This window comes from Lathamus discolor, chromosome 6 (genome assembly GCF_037157495.1).
Source record: "Lathamus discolor isolate bLatDis1 chromosome 6, bLatDis1.hap1, whole genome shotgun sequence".
In the NCBI taxonomy this organism is placed as follows: domain Eukaryota; kingdom Metazoa; phylum Chordata; class Aves; order Psittaciformes; family Psittacidae; genus Lathamus; species Lathamus discolor.
In genome coordinates this window covers 55,179,326-55,198,711 of record NC_088889.1, presented here as the reverse complement: position 1 = coordinate 55,198,711, position 19,386 = coordinate 55,179,326, and the positions used below count along the sequence as shown (strand labels likewise).

The window sequence follows — 19,386 nt, the reverse complement described above, 5'->3', positions numbered from 1 at the left end:
AGACTTATTTGGCACAGTTCTATGGGAGCTTTTTGGCTATTGCTCTTGCTAGGAACAGCCTAATATCTGAACTCCAGCTCTTCTGAGCAATGCAACGGCTTTAAAAAAACAAATAAATAAAACACAAAGACAGATCATTGCACCATGCTATCCAAACTTCACTTTCTCACTGTATACTAATGTATTACACGGCTTTGCACTGTTTTGTCAGCAGTTTCTTTGAGCAGAGTTTCTCTATATTTAGGAAGAAACTCTATTAGATCTACCCCAAGCTGAGGGGGTGAAGTTTAAATAGGTGAAAGAGGTGGAAGGAATCTCCGATAAACATTTGTTTGCTTAAAATATGGGAACAAAACCTTTTTAACTTCTGCATCTAGAAATGCCTTTCATTTTTGCATGTCATGTACAGAACACCAAATGGAGGCATGCTATACTATAGAAGGCATTTATTCAAGTTACAGCTTTGCAGTATTGCAGCATCATCAACATTTTACTGCCTTGGCCAGATGCTTAACAGCTTACAACGTGATTCCAAGCCTTCAAGTTTTCTTCTTCTAACCAACACTAATGCAGCTTAGTAGACTATTTTACAGTGCTACACAGCAGACTGGAAACCAGCTTTCACAGGATAAAATACTTGCTTTGTGCCTGGGTGTTTTTTCTGTGGAGCCAGTACATGACAAAACAAGTCATCACACTGCATAAAGCAGAGAAACTGGACTTCAGACAAGTTGTACCTACAGAGTTTTCACCTATATAATCTCTCCTACATCTGCCCTACTGTTTTGTAAAGAGATCACAAAATCTTGAATTAGAATTTTTACTTAGGTTTTAGGGTTGTGGAGAGAAGCACACATGCAAAAAGTTTACAATGAACAGTAAAACAAGCTTTCAGACAGCCAAGGAGTATGGATCTAGAATACCCTGTTAATAGAGGAAATAAAAACCATCTAATTCATGGCCACATGGACTCCAACACAGGTGTGATGAGGGTAAGATGGAGTGCCCACAGCAGCAGGGAGCCTGGCATTCATGACTCAAGCAGGGCCTCGTGGTTTTCGTTCCCTCAGACCCACCACACTTTTCATTCAGTGCTCTCAGCTGTGGAGCCTGCAGGCTCAGCATCTCCAGCAGACAGTCCTGTTGGTTTCTGCTGCTCTTGCCCCATATAGCCAACTGAGTATCTTCCAGTGAAATTCTAGGCACAAAGAAAGCATAAGCACATTCACTATCATTACTTTGTAGGTGACTACACTGTCATACTTGATATCTCTAGCTGAACTATCATAAACAGTCCTGAAATTCTCTAACCCTTAACTCTTACAGGCAGAGGTCACCAGTTGTGGGCATATTCTTCCCAGGGATCAAGGTGAAATTCAGCACATTCATCTGTAGTCAAGACATTTAGCAGGTTTGAGCTCCAGCCCCGGGGACTTCAATAATGCACAAAGTCCCTGTAATAATACAAGCCTATCATTCTTAAGCTTTAGCTGCTTACACTGAATTTACAAGTCAGCATCAGGCAGAAGCAAGCAAAAGATCTTTGCAGAGGGAAACAATTCTCAAAGTTAGAAAGCAACAGCTTCACAAAGCTTAAGAAATCTAGTAACTATCAAGAAGTACACAGCATTTGAAGTAGGACAAAAGACTTATCGAGCAGCCATTTCAATTATGATACTTTAATGGTAGCTACCCTAATTACCTAGAGAGAAGAAAAAAATATCCACACTCTTGTTCAATTTCTGCCATTTAATTTGCTTGCTGGGGAATCTCTTTGCTTAATCGGTATTTATGCTATTTTCCTTGCAAGAACATGTTGCCATGGAGCACCAATCATGGGCATTAGTAAGTGATGCTGCCTTTTTGAACTGCATATACTTCACTGGAGGGACTGCATCTTTCTACATGCTAGCCTTAGCCTTTTGATTGGTATGCAGGGCAAAATTACAATGAGCTGTGATCATATTTGTTTTGATTTCAGTGAATGGCCCCATCCAAAAGCTGCTCTTAAAAGTCTTTCCCCATTTTTCAGTGGCACTGTGCTTTGACAGAATGGAGTTCCCTTTCCTTAGAGTGAGAAGGTAGCAGATGGGAGAAGGAGGAGGATCCAAGCAGAGGGAGAAGTACTGCACAAGACTTACACTGAACTTGTCAACAGAACAAGATTTCTTTACTATGGTGCTTAAAAAAAAATGAAAGTGGCTGCTTTTTTTATCAACAAATCTATAAGGGCTATACAGTAGCATTCAGGCTTTTTGATTTTAGGGTGTCCAGAACCTACCTAGGAAGAATCTTGCCCTGCAGTTAACTTGATCAACACTACTATCAAGACTGAAGGAATCTGAGTGACAGCAGACCATCATGCTGCTTCTGCTGTAAAAGGCAGGCAACACAAGGCTTGGATGCAAGCAGAAGACATTTGGATTCCTGCCTCCTTTCATTAGTAGGTGGCAAAACAAGTCTCACGGAAAAAAAAAAAAAAAAAGTTTAAAATAGGGTAAGTGGTCTCAGCAAAGATATCCAATCCTGGTACTTTCAACATTTTTTCTCTTTTGGGCCTACAGAAATAATTCACATGAGCATTAAGGTATAACATTATAACTGCACCCAAAAAGGCAGCATAGACTAACAATCCTCATTACATCTCCATTCTGGCACAGGGAGACCGGCAGCTGTCTTCTTCCTGCCTGGCATTTTTCTGTAATAGAGGAACAGAAATGCACTACTAAGACTAAAGAAGACTCCAGGTTAAATAAGCATGCCTAGAAGTTGCCTCCAGTATGAATCCTTTCATTACCTACCAAGAGGTCCTGGAATAGAGCAGCCTAAAGGCATGTTCAGTGACCACAAATCAGATGGTGAGAGGGCTGTCCAACAACTCATGGGAGAGCACAGAGGCTACTGAGACTTTTCCCCTCCTCTGTACAAAAGTGACATAAAGCACTTACTTTTCTTGCCTACCCAAACGCCCGCTTCTAGGAAAAGGCCAGAACTATCCATGCACTGAGCCTGTATCATAAGGAACCAGTGAGCGTTTCAAATTTGTCTTGGCTAACACATCACCCTTCGTGTTCGTTGTGAAGCACACATTAACATGATGAATACATATGCAACTGTGATTTCTGAAATAATCCCATCTGCAAGGCTCAGTTACAGAACTCCCCTTGAAGTAAAGGTCACGGATTTGATCTACTATATTACATCAGCAGAGAAGAGTAACAAATTATGAATTATTCCTAGCAAAACTAGGGAATAATTTATTTTATAGGAGTTGCAAGTAAGCATTTATTAAATCAGTACCATGAAAGATACACATTGGTAAATGTAACCGCTATCAAGGCTACACTGCAAAACAGTCCTTACCCCTTGAGCATACAGACATCTTTCACCACTGACACAGTACACACACCAAGTTCCCTACATGCTCATTTAGAAGTACAACATGTTGCAGGGCTTTAAGAGAGATACCTTTCATCGCATTCAATTTTAAAAGACCTTCAAATGTACAGAACTGAAAAAAAACCCTAAAGAAACCAACAAACAACAGTACAAGAGGAAGCATGCAGGAAGAAACAGTTCAGGGACAAAAACAGGAAGTCTGTAAGCCAAGGCAAACATACCTTTCAAGCCAAGTGAGCTCCCTACTCAGAATTAAACTATTATATGGATTTGTGTGGCTTGTCATCTTGCCCATTATCCGAGATGTCTCAACTCAGCAAGATGTTGGTGTCACTGAAAATCAAAGGCATAGAGAAGATAACCTCCAGTTTAGTATCTTTGACATTCACAGCAAAGCATCTACTTATTCATTCAATCTCTTGGCAACTCAGATTTGTTACCAAGGTGTTAAGTATTTTTAAAAATTAATAGCAAAACGCCTAAAGAGGGGGGAGATGATTAACGATGTATCCTAATAGAAGGATGTCCCCATGCTTTATTAAATTATTGTTCTGAGCATCATTCACAATTTAAGAAAAAAAAAAAGCTCATCAAGTTCAGAGTCCGTTCTATTTAAAGTTCGCAAGTGACAGAAATTCTTTCCTACTGAGAAAAATGGAAACTGAAATCTTCTAGCCATCCATGTCCTTCATTCATCAGAAAAGGATTGTGTCTTGCATTATAGAACGTCTCATTGGCAGTGGTACTCTGGGGGATGAACAGCGCAACTGTCTTTTACAAGGTAAGAGAAGATTTGTGAACAGCTTACGGATTTTTAAGTCACTAGCTCTGCAGGTCACATAAGATCAGAAATTCTGAGAATCTGCTTCATTTTCCAAAGCTCCTCAGAGGAGCCCAGGTCTGGAAAGGCCAAAGGAGGGGCCACAGAGAACTTCGGAGGTCACTCTCACAGCTGGTATAAGCATCAGGGATTTCACTGTGGTACAGCATCACACAAACTGGCCGAAAGTATTTAAAAAGAAGGTGTACAAAAGAGCAAATGTGGCTGCCAGGCTCCCTGGGTGTAATCTCACACTCACAGAACAGCCCATAACAAAAACAAATGGCACATGAACATTACTGATGTATATGGGCAGCCTTAAACATTGGATTTCATGTCCTCTTTATCAGCTCATTTGGCAGTTTCACCTCTTCCACCTATTGCCTTGGGCTAGTGCTCCCCATGATAATCACTTTATAGTAATCTATGTTCCAATACAAGGCTACACAGCAGGGACATAATAAGATGCTAAATTTGCAGAAAGGGAGAGTGAAGAGAGCTAAGCCTATAACATGAATTCCTGGCATCACATGCAGGCCTTCCTAGAAAACATTTAATTTAGCAAACCAGTGCTATAATACATACAAGAGATATTTAAGCCAGAATCAATATGTCATATATTATCTTCTCAAGGTAATTTTTCCATTAGATTTATAGAGGGGAGGAGTATGTAGGCCAGAACACTTATTAAGGTAGGGAAAATGTCACTATTTCATCTGAAAAAATCTATCAGGAAGGACTCAGCATACTGTTTTTTAAAATCACTACAGTTTTGGAAAAGGGGGGTGTTGTGACTGTTGTTAGTTGGGTTTCATTGTTTTCCAGAACACTGATAGATGTGCTACCATCTTTAGCAAGTTTACAGCTATCATGATCAAATACATAGGCAACACAGGCATTCTACTCCTCAAAGACTGATGGGCACCAAGACCTTTACATGTAGCAGTTGTCTCTCACTTCATTCAGCTTGCTGCTAACTAGAGTTACGTTTGAAACTGTGCCATAAACAACTATAACATGTTTGACCTGATTCCCATTTGACTTACTTGATTAGCGTGAATGTATCAACTCTTCTCGCTGCTCTGCAAAAAATGTTAAATGTGCTGTGCTAAATGTCTCTTAAAGCCCCGCTCAGTACAGCTTTCAGTCCTTCTCACTTTCTCACTGTTCAAATAAGCCCAGCAATTTAAAAATAAAATGATGGGAAGCCATTTCTCAGAAATAATAAAAGTCCCAGTTTAGCCCAGCTGTTTCTCAGAGACTGCAAAAAGCACAGGAAACAGCACAAAGGTGAAACAAGCTGTCCAGCAGTAGCAGTCATTTTTCTCCTTCTTAGGAGCTGGTGCAGTGCTGTGTTTTGACTTTTGGCCTGGGAACAGAGCTGATAACACAAATGTTTTAGTCTGACCAAGGACTTTCTGAGCCTCATGCTCTGCCAGGGAGGAGGGGAAGCTGGGAGGAAGCAGAGACAGGACACCTGACCCAAACTGACCAAAGAGGTATTCCATACCACAGCACGTCAAGCCCAGGATGTAACGGGGAATTACGCGGAAGGGGTAGTGCACTGCAGGGTTGGACGAGGTATCCGTCGATGCTAGGTTGGGTGGGGTGGAGCGAGTTATTGGTCGGCTGGTGTTGAGGTGTTGTATTCTTTCCCCTTGTTATTTCCTTTATCATTATTATTATTGGTGGTAGCAGCAGTGATTTGTGTTATACCTTAGTTACTAAACTGTTCTTATCTCAACCCGTGGGAGTTGCATTCTTTTCAATTCTCCTCTCCACCCCTCCAGGAGTAGAGGGAGGGAAAGAAGGGGGGGGAGTGAGTGAACGAGCTTTGTGGTTGGGTTTAAACCATGACACAAGCCTCCAAAGCAATTTTTATTTTTAATTACTTTGTTACCTCCCTTCCATAAAGAAGCATTTGAGTGAAACAAGTTCAGAAAGTAAGGAGGGGTAAAGGTTGATTGTTACAAATACACAAACTTTTCTTTTCAGCCCTGGTTTGACTTTTTCTGGCCTAATTTTTTTTTTTTTTTTTTTTTAATACTCACTTCTCTAAAGCCAATGGGTTTTAATAAAATACTTTAGTTTCACCTTGAAAGCTTGCTCCAGTCTTGCAAGCCTGAATGGCTTCTTTATTAGTAGTAAGTAAAACAATCTTGCCTGCCAGCTAATACCGCCACATTTTTCCATTACCTTCAAGTTCAAAATCCTAATTCCTGAAGTGGAAAAAGAGGATCTGCCCTTATGGGAAGCTAGAGGAACAATTCCCTCCCCACACTGGTGTACAAACTTTTTGCTTTGGTGCATGCGTTAGTCCTGCACAATTACGGCCACAGAATCACAGAATCCCAAGGGTTGGAAGGGACCTAAAAAGATCATCTAGTCCAACCCCCCTGCAAGAGCAGGGTAACCTACAGTACATCACACAGGAACTTGTCCAGGCGGGCCTTGAATATCCACGCGAGGGATACATGTATTGTCCCAGAAATGTCCCTGTTTCATCACTAGCTTTGCAACATTTCACATATATCCTTACAGCGTCATCTCTCAGGCCTATGCCACTGCCAGCATCTCTGATTTCAGCTTCAGCTTCTAAGAGATTTTTCTGACCTTCATAAGTAAAAGAAAGCAGTTGAAGAATGTGACCAAAACGCACTGCCAAATTAAAAAACTGGGCAGCAAAGCTGACTTTGAAATGTGCATTTGTGAAAAACTCAGGGTCAAGCCAATCTCAAAAACTTAAACAAAAAATCCCTGATTCAAATGTTTTTATTTAGCAGAAACCTACCTACAGTATTTCAGATGGTGTAAGACACTACTTGCTAAATTTGCACAAAGGACAGACAAGAGAGTTAAGCACGTTCAAGGCCAGGCTAGACAGAGCCTTGGGCGACGTGGTCTTGGGCAACATGGTCTGGTGTGAGGCGTCCCTGCCCATGGCAGGGTGATGGAACTAGATGATCTTAAGGTCCTTTCCAACTTGAACCATTCTATGATTCTATGAATTTCTGGCATCACGTGCTGGCCTTCCTAGAAAACATTTAATTCAGCAAACCACTGCTATAATATATACAAGAAATGTTTGAGCCAGAATCAATATGTCATATATTATCTTCTCAAGGAAATTCTTCCATTAGAAGGTAAGAGACACACACAAAATATCAGACGAAAAAAGCTTCACAGTGTAATTAGCACATGTATTTGTGCACTGACGGAAAAATTTCTTAGTGTGCCATAAAGGAGGTGGATGGCGAGCACACACAAACATACGGGTGTCAACCCAAGGCTGTGCAGCAAGATGTTCACACCTGGAGAGCCACAAATCCCACAGCAGGGTAAGGGCACTCCTCACACCAGCTTTCTAAATATAAACCACCTTTCCCCTCCTGCCAACCCTTAAGTCACAAAATTTCTACTCAGTGATACTCTGAAAAGTTTAAGTGTTGAGGTTGTTACGTGTACAGAGTCCAGAATTATCAGCACAGCTTACTCAGGCATTGGTCAGTAGGGCAGTATTGAAGCCTTAAGTTGTTGCTCTTCCAAGTGCTTTCAGCTGCTTTGCTAGCCTTGTGCTTTTCCTTCAGTGAGCACCTCTCCTATGTGCTCTAAATGACTGCCTGAAGCCACGGATATTTGTCCTTCCTCTTATTTTATAGCCAACAAATGCTTAATCTCTCTTTGGTGAGCAAGGGTGACTATTGTTGTTACTCCTGTTTGCTCCCTTGAAAATTAAGATAAATATGACTCAGATAGATTGGATATATTTTTCTCCTACTTTAAAGTAATTGCTTCACTTATAGCCTCCGAGTAAACAAATACAATAAAACCTAATTTGTTCTCTAAATACTTAGTATCCATCCAGTGAACCCTCTGACCAAGGACTGCATGCATCTGTACTGCAGCTCCTACTCCTAAATCTTCCCATCCTCCATAATCTTCTAAAAATAAGTGGAATGACTTTTCCATTTCACCAGTATCTGCAAGCTAGAGCTCCCTACTCATTCTGCTTCGAGTGAAATTCTTGCTTGGTAGCATTTGCTGGTTGTTAGCTTCCTATGACAATTATCTCCTCTAACTGCCACTCATAGTTCCAGCTAGATGGTTTTAGCTGTCACCAGAGGTTAATACCGCATGCTTGCCTCTTACCCATCTTTTGTAGGGTTCTTGACACAGCAGAATTACGCCTGTAGATGTGATACGGTGTTTTGCAGGAAACACAATGACAGTTAGTGCACAAGAGCTCAACTCCAGACAAACTATAAGCTGGCACCACAGTGATTTGTAAAGTTCAATTAAGAATTTCACAAGAACTGTGAGCTTTTTCTACAGAAAAATAACAGCTTTTATGTTCAGAGCCCAAGCAGCTCTCTATCTGGTAACAACAGGAAACCACACTGTAAACAAAACGACAAGCACTACATTATTACCTGTTTATATGCTAAATGATATAAATTAAGATAGACACACACCCCCCAAGATTAATTATATCTTAAAATTGCCTCTCTGAGGGGAAGGAAAATGATTGCAACTACTATTACTTGTAATGCAGCACTAAAAAAAAATAAATGTAATAATAATCGGGTCCCATTATGGTAGGCAGTGCTGAAATATACTAAGAGAAGAGGCAGATTTTATTCCAAAGACTTCACAGGCTAAATTGACAAGCCACACAGAGAAAACAGGAAGATGAACGAAGCATTCTGCAGAGTCAAATCACCCAAAACAGTGATAAAGCCTGGAAGAGGAGGTAGCTGCAAAATATAGACTTAATTTCAGTCATAGAAGATGCAGTACAGCAAGACCTTATCCTAAACTCTGGAATTTCTTTCTAGGAGAGTCAATGTGATCCCATTTTTATTGTGGATCTAATTAGCTTTTCACAGGAAAATATTCACCCTTTCCTATAACCGGTGACCACTGACTTTAGACAAGTTGGTTGTTACCAAACTTTTTTTAGCCCCATTAGAAGCCTTTTCCAAATGTTGAAATTAACATTTCCTCATTTCTCATCACCTTACACCCACAAATTCATAAAATAGTTGGCAGCTTGGCTTTCCATTAGCCCTTGGAATAGAATCTCAAAGAGATCAGAGTTTCCAATTTTGTGAGGGTAATTTGCTGAAAATAACAAAAAAATCAGACATTTCAAATTCACTTTCAGCTTCTATCTTACCAGAGGAACAATTAGTTTGCCTGAAGGATGAAATACTCTACAGAAAAAACACAAAGCAAAAAGACAAGTGAACAGCACTGTTAGGGCTCGTTGTATTCAAACACGACAGGAAAGCTTGACATCGGATCTGTAGCTAGCTCTGTAGAAAGCCCTAAGACGAGTGCTCACTTAATGATAGGAGCATGGCTGCCTTTTTTTTTTTTTCCTTTACAACAAATACAACTGAAGTAATTTATATTTTAAAGAGCTGTTTTAACAGTCAAAGCCACACTACGAGCTACATGACATACAAAATGGCTGTGCCAGGGAACAAATTTAGAATGCCGACACATAACCCCCATGAAAATGACAACAGTGATGGTTACTCGAAGTCCTGCCAGGTGCCCTTTAATAAGCAGAAAATGTGATCAGTGCTGCAATGCAAAGAGCCAGCATGCTGCAACATGACTCCATGCTGGTCTGCCAGGAAACCTTTACAATGGAAACCCTGGCTGCACTGGGAGTTTTCATGCATAATAAATAAAGCAGCAGAGCAGTAGACTGAGGCCCCTTGCTGAACACCAGTGCCCTCCACTGTGCATGCAGAAGATTCCTCCAAATACTGCAGCAATATCAAAAGGCAGAGAGAAAATTCATGATTTTTCTCTTTATGACAGAGTGCTGAGTCCCCCAGCACTGAATGTCAGACACATGACTACATCGGCCACTTCCTAGGGCTGCTGTGAACATCTAAATAATACTGTCAGCATAACTCAGAGCTCCGTCCATCAGCCTGCACAGTCTCCTCTTGCCATTGGTGCTCACTCTGCCATAGGAATATGCCTTTCATAACCTGTTACAGTACTTCCTCAATGATGTTTTATACAATAAGCTAGTTGTAATCACAGGACTTCACTAAAAGCACATGACCTTGTTCATTAAGAGGTAGTGGCTCCCATCTAAGAACCTTTATTAAAAAATGTGGAGCCAAAGTGGCATTAACATCACCATTATTTTAGGATCTGTATCATCAACTTCCTAAGTATGGAATCACTTTAATCACATTTATTTTCCCACTCATAATTGCTATGTTGTTCCAGCATAAGAACATAAAGAGCAAATTTTAACAGCTCATGGAAAAATAATTCTTTTACTGCCCCTCTAATGCTACTGCACACTTCAGTTCAGAGCACTTGAAGTAGGACCTGCCATTTGAGTGGAGGAATATTTTATCCTGATGTCTTGTACAAAGACTACTCTACCATTAAATTTAGTATTACTGCTTACTCTCCAACTGGATGAACTGCAGCTTCAGAGAGATATGATTGCGCATGTCATGATATTTACAGCAGTGGTTGCACATAAGCCACAGAGAAGACAGAAGCCTGAAAGAGATCACATTCTAAAATGCAACAAACATAAAAGGCAGTGGAAGACAAAACTAACTCTGTTCTGGATGGGCCTAATACTTAGCAGAAAGTTGAGACATGATTTTAAAAATGCTATATTAGAACACTGTTGCATTGAACACACTGAAATGGGGATCAACGTTATCAAACAGGGACTTGTCTCCTCACATGTCATTTCTGCTTCCACGTGGAAAACATGCTTATGGTTGCATGGCCAATTTCAGCATTGTGGGTTGTTTTTTTTGTTGTTGTAACATTATTCACATAGTGCCCTCTCCACTACCATTACTCATGGGGAAAAAGCAGTGCTAAGTAGCTAACCTGAAAAGAAAAAAGTCTAAAGGAGACAGAGGCAAGTATCAAGGGAGTAACTGCACAACAACAGTAATCACAAAGCCCAGATTCTTCTTGTGAATACTGCTGTACCATTGTCACCTGCACTAACTCTTTCTACAGTGTGTGTGACTACACAGCAGGGATTTGTGGACTATCTTTAAATCCTCCATGGAAGACAATCGCATAGGCCTGACCACAAGTCAGAATTCACCATGCTGATTATGAAAGTATAAGGAAATGCCATTTCCACCATTTGAACTAGCTGTGCTTCTAAACACTTTTCCCCTTTAAAACACCTTTCCCCTTTAAAACACCATACCTGAAACTGCTTACTTGAAAGGGTCCGTATCTTTCTCTTCCAAATGCACAAAAATATTTAAAGTGCCCAAGTTATCCATTGCATTAACAGAAAAATCACTAGCTAGATTTGGTATCAGCCACTGCAGTCCTGTAGGCATGTACAGACCAGGTAAGAAGTAACTTCTTACAAATGTACAGCCAAGGGGACTCAAATACCACTTTGAAGGCTGCTTTAAAGGTAGACTTAACTGAAGCTAATCAGCTTTTAAGAACTGCTTTTTAAACAAGCACTTCTCCCTACACTTCCTCCCGTATCTTTCTCTTAGATTTTTATTGGTTCACACAGATCGAGAAGACAACTTAAACACAAGATCAAAGAGGAACATTACACTTTCCCAAGGTTTTGCCAATTATTCAAATGATTTTTTTCTTTTTTTTTTTTTTTTTTACACTACTTCAAGAAGGCTTGAATAGAACTTCTGTACTTCACTAAAATAAGACATTTGCATGTGGAGGCCCTTCAAGGCATTCCATCCTGTGCCCTCTGGTTACGGTCAAGACAGGCATACATTTTATATCTACTCTATTTCTGCATAGTTAATGTTCCTTATTTAAGTTGCAGCATATGGCATGCTAAGCGTTCTCTTAAAAGGATATTTATTCTCTTTTTTGAAAAAGGAGGATCAAAGTCTTAGTGGTGAGCAGTAAGAGCCTTCCCCATAAATGCCATTTTTAATCACATGCTTTTTAGGGTAAGAATCAAACCTCCTTACTTTTTCAGTGTTGCAAACACTACAGACTCCCAAACCTGGAAAAGCTCAACTTTGTCACAATGATTTAGTTCCCCTAAGCATTTCAGTCATTCAAAGATTCTGTCTTAATATCATGAAGTTCAATGCTACACAGTGCAACTATCATACTCAGGCTGAAAAGCTAGTCTTTGTTTTGCCCAGTAAGTTCATACAATTTTTCAGTGTTGGAAGATATTTGTCAGATATGAGATGCTTTACAACATTTACTAAATAACTATTCATTTTTTAGTCAAAAATATGCTGGCTCCCATGATGATTAATCCTTCGTTGAGATGAAAAGTGTGAGGTTTATCCTTATTAGGCAGGGATTTCACTTCCAAGTGAGAAGTGATACAAACACAAGAAGTATTATAATACTTGCAAATTTTAGAATTAGAACCACAGGATGACCCCAAACAAAAACAAAAATGTGTTTTCACCAAGAGCTAGAAGTGAAGATGTTTACACTGTTTCATGTACTAATTATTATGTTTAACTCATCAAGTTTAGAAACAGATACGTTTGGAGACATCCCTCAAATCTTTTTCCTTTATATCAAATTCACCACATAACCAAATGAAAACTGAATTTCTTTCTATTTATCCACCAAAAAAAAGGAGTCAGTGCCATCACAGTGAAGAAACAGCCAAACTTTGCACTGACTTCAGTAGAAGGCAAGAAAAGAGAATGCAAGCAACTAAAAAATACAAATGGATGTAGACCATACAAAATAACATGAAAAAAACCTAACTGCTTGCTAGCCCTACAAATCAGTTTGTATCAGCAAGATGATTGGAACAAAACTTCAGCATTTGTGAAATGAGTCATAAATCTGTCCAATCTCTCTCTCTTAAAAATTTCTATTTAAAAGATGATGCAGCAAAAAAAGTACAAACACATTTGTATATACAATCAGAAATAGCGACATGAATATTATGCTGTTAAAAGCTTTATTTTTCAGTTTACCTTTCATATTGAACTTGAGTTATTTCAGTCTTAAAGCCTATCATTCAAGCATTTACTAATTAAATATGAAACTGATGACTTAGTTGTCCTAAATAAACTCTGTGTGAATGATAAGTTATTAGAAAATTGTACAATCAAGTAGACATATTTACCGAAGTCTGTGTGATATCTTTAAGGAATGTAACAGTTGACAGCTTTGAACTAAGAATGACAAGTGATGAGAGAATCCTGCCACAGAATATTCTAAAAAGTCAACCTCTTACAAGCACATGTAAAAATTCATTCCTGGACTGAAATGTATTCTAGTTGCTTAGTTCAAAAAAAAAAAAAAAAAATAGTAACATCACATCCTTGTTGTCCCTTAAAATAAAATTGACTAGCTTCCAGCACTGGTAATTTTCCCATTGAAGTCAATAAGTGTAGCACACAGCTTAGGCATGTGATGTTCTCTACATATGCTAAGTTCTTAGTTTATTGTAACTTTCTTCTAGAATTTCCTTCCCCTACCCATTTTTTCCAGAGATTTCTGCCTAGAAGGCAGAAAGGTTAAAAGGACATAAGAAGAGAGAAGGTTGTTCAAACTCAATGCTTTGCTTTCACATACACTGGAGGAATCTGCTAGCAGTACACTTTCACTTCATCAATTCAGCAAGAAACAAGATTGCTCTTCAGCTGACATTCAGAAGCACAAGCCTGACAATTAATACAGGCATGTGACTCTGAGTGAGTAGGGAGAAGCTAAAGGAAAAATCTTTTCTTAAAGCCATGTATAAACTAAGTAGAGCTTCACAAGTTCTCTGCAGGTTTTAACTAGAGAAGGATAATTGGAAAATATACTACAGTATATATGAAATTTACTACATAGAACACTACTTCTGTGGCTTCTTACTGAAACTCATCGAGACAACAAGTTTAAACAAATACCATAAAAATTAGGACACAGAATGCAGGCTGGATACCAAATAGCTGTTTTTTCCACACCTGTCATACCACACTTAACAAAATCAAGAAAATACTTAGTATCTCAACACATCAGCCACAGCAATCAAAAATGTCTGTGTGGATGGGGTGCCATACTGAAACTTAGAAGACTGTTTCATTTCCAGCTCTGATGAGTACAGAATTCCTTTCTTCATCTCTCTCACCCTGTCTATTAATGAGGATAATTACGCTAACTTCCTTTATAAGGCACCTGAAAAATCTACATTTTAAAATATTCTTAAACATGCATTTATAATACCAGTAATGTATCAAACTTCAGTTATCAACTCATCACATGAAAGCAACAATCTGATTGTTCCTGGTATTGGTACACAAAGTTCAATTTTCCCACTGACATTAGCTTCCTAGTACTTTCATAATTATTACAACAGCTGCATTATACTGCCCACTAAAGAACCCGACTACCAGTGACTGACGTTTTGACGATTTTCCAAGCTTTGAACAACAGAAGACCCAGGATTTATTTCACTGAAAATTTCCATGTTAAACAAAGATACTTTTGACCAGCTTGATGCTACTCTAAGTCTGCAGCTTGAATTGTTGCAACGGCTCCATTCTAAAACAGACTGCAGCATTTTACGAGTGTATTTTGCTGTTTGATGTATGGACCCGTATCTTCTTACAGGGACTGGTCAATAAGGGCACATTTCATCATAACCACTTATGATACTGGTTTCTCTTCTTTCCTCCACATTTACATGTTACTTTCCTCTTTTCTGCTGCACACAATGCCCTTAATCACTCAGTATGTTTGATGTGCATATTTTTCTTTCATCTTGCACTACTTAAACATGAAAAAAGGTGAGAGGAGTTGATATAAAATTAAGCTACTTACCAACTACTGCCAGATTATGCTCTGAGCCACATGCGATCTGAAAAAGGAAATACGAATGAATTAAAGAGAACCTGCTTAACAGTAGGAAGACAACCACAATTATGTCAGGAAATTAAAAATTAACCTGAAACAAACAACTACAATTTGTAGGATGCAGAATCAAGGTTGAAGTGCTCTCACTTTTAAATGAAATTTCATTTGTAGTCTCACTAAGGGGCTTCATAGGGAGGGCGGTACATTTGTTTTGTTAATAAAGAGGCATTTTCTTTTCAAAATGCAGTCACCACTGACATTTCAGTCCTTAGGAGCAAGACTGGGCACAGTTCTGCAAAAAAACATCACACCCTTGACAACATCCAATGGCTCCAACAAGACTATTTATAGGCACAGAGCAAACGCAGATTAAGCCTTTGCAACATCAGAGCCATGCAGAGACAGCTGGGAATCGAAAGGGTGATGAAGATCTCGACTTCTCTTATCTATACTGTTTTTCCAAATGGTCCCTGAAGAACTGCACAAAGCATACAGACTCAGCGTGATAAACCTGAAACAATATGATCCCTATGGTCATTCGTCTAGAATGGAGCAAAATACCATAGAACTCAGCTCTTCTATTAGCAGCAGGCTGGTTTCATTTCCATAAGCTGCAGGGAAAAAAAAAAGAAAAGAAACCAATGCAAACATTTTCTCCTAAGCTCATTAGTGATGGAAATGAGTTATAAATTTCTTTTCAAAGCAAACTTATAGTCAGTGTATTTTTCTTCCTTGCAGCTGCTGTGAACATGTCAAATATCAAAGTTACTTTAGCATATATCACACAGCAGCATTCACTAAGCTTTCCTAAGCTCTTCACAAATGATGGTAACATGCAGCAGGTAACAAGAACCTACTGCAAGGACTTGTCTCTACAACTGAATTCTTTTGCAAGGTCACTGCTGGCATAACTGTCTGACATAACACAGACATCTAACACAAAGTTATTCTGCTGAGTGCCCTCAAGTTTTAAATTAAAACAAGCTATCTCCTCAAATCCTGTATCTGGTTCACTGTCCTGCACCTGCTTACCCATTACACATACTACTGAGCCGGAGAAAAATAATAAGCACATTCTTCTACTTCTTAAAAGTACATTTGCAATGATAAAATATAAAGCATAAGTGTATGCTCAATTATATTTAAAAAGTCCATACCATCAAAATTTTATGTAGTTTTGTGAGTGTATAATTTTATAGTTTTTATGGCCAGAGAAACAGCTACAATCACCTCAATGTCTGTGTAACATAAAACCACAGAACCTAACAACAGTCCTTGTACTCAGCTCACTGTGGTTGGGCATTTACTGGAAAACAAAATGCCCAAGACTGACACACAGACTAGCTTGAGCAATTCTGTTACAAATAAACACTGCAATCATTGCTGCTCATGATGTACCCATACCACAACTGTGAGGTGAAACCATTTGGTCAGTACCATCCCAATGCAACAACGGCAAAGAAAACAAAGCAGACTCTTTAGGATAGAGCTGCTCAGCCAAGACATGAAAGCAACTGGGAGAACAGGGCAAGAAAAATAATTCAAGTCACAGCACACTCCAGCATGGCCTCATCTTGAGAAAAATCAAGACAAAGCAGCAGGAAAAGCAATGCCTTTGCAAGAGCACTACCAGGACTGCATCAAGTCTTCTATTCCACAATACTGCAGACAGGCAAAGCTTTAAGCCCTGACTGTTAAAATGGATAAATAATCAACATATGCCATATCATTATCCTTGCCACGAGCCAGAGCCCTACACAGGAGCACAGCAGAACAGCACAGCACAACAGAATAGGTTCCCACCTATGCTTCTGAAGCTTAAGGATTGATGCCATGGAAACAAGATCCACACATGGAAACACAAGCAAAGGCTTTCTAGAAAAAAAAAAAAAAAAAGGCAAATTCTGCATCTTCACCAAATGCTGAAAATTGGAGATACTGAAGCTACTACTAATAAAATAGTAAATTTTATCCGAGGTGTGAATAATCCTCTCTTGGCCACTTCCCTAGGAAATACACTAACACAGGCATAGACTCAAAAGCATCGGTACAAAAGAACTGAAGAATGGCTCAGGCTGGTGGCTCATACCTACTTGCCAGGATCCCCTTCAGAAACACTACATTTAAAAGAAAATAAAAAAAAATAACACCCCCAAACCAGGTGGTGTTCAGTATGTGAAACATCCCCTGACACTCAGAAGCATTTTATTCCTCTATCTAATGGCAGCAGCTACAGAGCCAGCAACCCAGATAAAAGAACGCTGGTGACCTCCAACAGCTTTGTATTCCATCCATGTAGCTGTTACTCTGCCCACCATTCAACGCCAGCTTACCAGGTTGTAAGGGAGTCAGCCAAATCAGGCTGGGTACAACCAGACCAGGAACTGCTGCATTACACAGACGTCACAGTTCTGGAGAGTTGCCTCCATGACAGCCACATTGCTCAGCTGCACTCACTGCAGCTCTGTAGCCTAATGGGGTAAAACCGACTGCAAAGCACAAATGGCCAGAGCTGCTGCACCCCTTTCATTCCAGTAAAATCCACTTCAGTGGAAGTGACAGCTCTGCTAACAATTACTGAAATCAAGCAAAATCACAAGCTGTTGAAGGCAGTGCCCTGGGTTCACCTTCGATGGCCCAGGTCAAGGAGAGCACACACCATGCACCAGCAACAGCACTGCACTCCATAGAAGGAGTTGCTCGATTGAGAGCACAAGGTTCACCAGCCCTGCATTATCGCAGTGTCACCCACCACCTGACAACACAGACTGACTTCGCTCTTAGGGGACTCTCAAGTTAGCTTTCTGAAACAGCAGCCTTATTCACCATCCAGGCTGCCTGCTACACAATCGACCCACAGGATTCCTGGCCTGTGCGCCTATGATGCTGGAGCTCAGAAGGGACCAGTGGCCAGAGGTAAAGCAAGGTTGCCAATGCTTAATGAGCAGTGCTGCCTTGCAGGTATTTCATAACATCTTTTTTACAATAGGCTTTAAAAATAACACCCCTTTTCTTCACAGCCCCCCATGACAATCAGCCAAAAATGCATAAATTTTACAAATTTATGCATTTGTACAAATTGACAAGTACAAAAGTAGAAATTGACCAGCCAGAGAAGAGCATTGCTGAACAGATGTTTTATGCTTACATTAGATGTACTATGCTCTGCAGTCAGTGCAGGTCACTGCGAGAAGCCTGGTATTTACTGCAGCAACCATAATTTTCTGGCTACTTCTCTTCTGTCCCCACCCCCAATGTGCTGCAGAGAAATTAAATTCCAGCAGACATCTGCATGCTCCCAGTGGATAAAAGTACATTCAAGGGTACTTCTAAACACACAATAATGCTTTCTAATTGGGCAATATTTTTACATTCTGGTTTAATAACAGGAAAAAAAAAATCACTAATCTTAAAAAGACAAATCAGAATGACTGCTAGTGAGTGAAGCACTATGTGAGCCTAAAAACCATGATTCCCTACACAGAAACAATTCATATTAAAGCTTCTTCTCTATCTGGAGGAAAAACTGAGCAGGGTTGTGCAAGGATATTGTGATCTCTACATAAACTGATCTCAAAGCACTTTTTCTGTGAGGCAGGAAAAGAATGCTTAGGGACCATTTTACTCAGAACTTATTTACCTTATTATCTGTGCCCTTTCAACCATACATAAATTGTTTGTTTCTTCCTTTAAATTGCATGTTTGCAAGCTGTTTTCTATCTAGTAATGGCTGCAGTTCAGATCCATTCATCCAGCTTTAACAGATGTGGTAAGAAGCAGCCAAGGGACCAACATTTTATTAATCAGAAACAGTTCGAACATAAGCTGCATGGATGGTGAGGAAAGACATTAGCACAGCAACCACTAACTCTGGGCAAAACACCAGCTTCTTTCTGCAATCTGCGGATATGCTTATGGCCCAGCCTTAACGAGCATTAACTGAATGTAAAAGCAGTGGGTTACACAAAGTATTTAAGATTAAAATAATTTTATATATTAAAAATACTAGATGCAGTACATAAATAATATTTAATATTTATTACATACACATTCCTATGCCCTATATATACATTCCATGCATGCATGTATACATACAAGAAAATGTGTGTGTACATAAATATGCATATTAGGAGGAGGAGATTATCTATCTACTCAAGGAGATGTTACCACGGAAGAAGGTTCAGAGGAGAGGTGAGGTTAAATACAGAGGGCCTCCCTCTTATACCTGTTTTAGAGATCTTCCTGAAAAATAGCTATCCCTCCTTTCGCTCCCCCACAGTCCTATTAGGTAAGAAAGCACTGGCACCTAATTTGTAGACAATAAATAAACATATACAGGA

At 39.5% G+C, this 19,386-nt stretch overlaps 1 protein-coding gene across 1 annotated transcript in view; it reads right to left on the bottom strand.

Moving 5' to 3' along the window:
* The window catches only part of SERGEF (secretion regulating guanine nucleotide exchange factor), a 162,389-nt gene that overhangs the window by 58,468 nt on the left and 84,535 nt on the right, over positions 1-19,386 (bottom strand). The window contains 1 exon segment of the mRNA XM_065682866.1: positions 15,014-15,050. Coding sequence (XP_065538938.1) covers positions 15,014-15,050 — 37 coding nt within the window.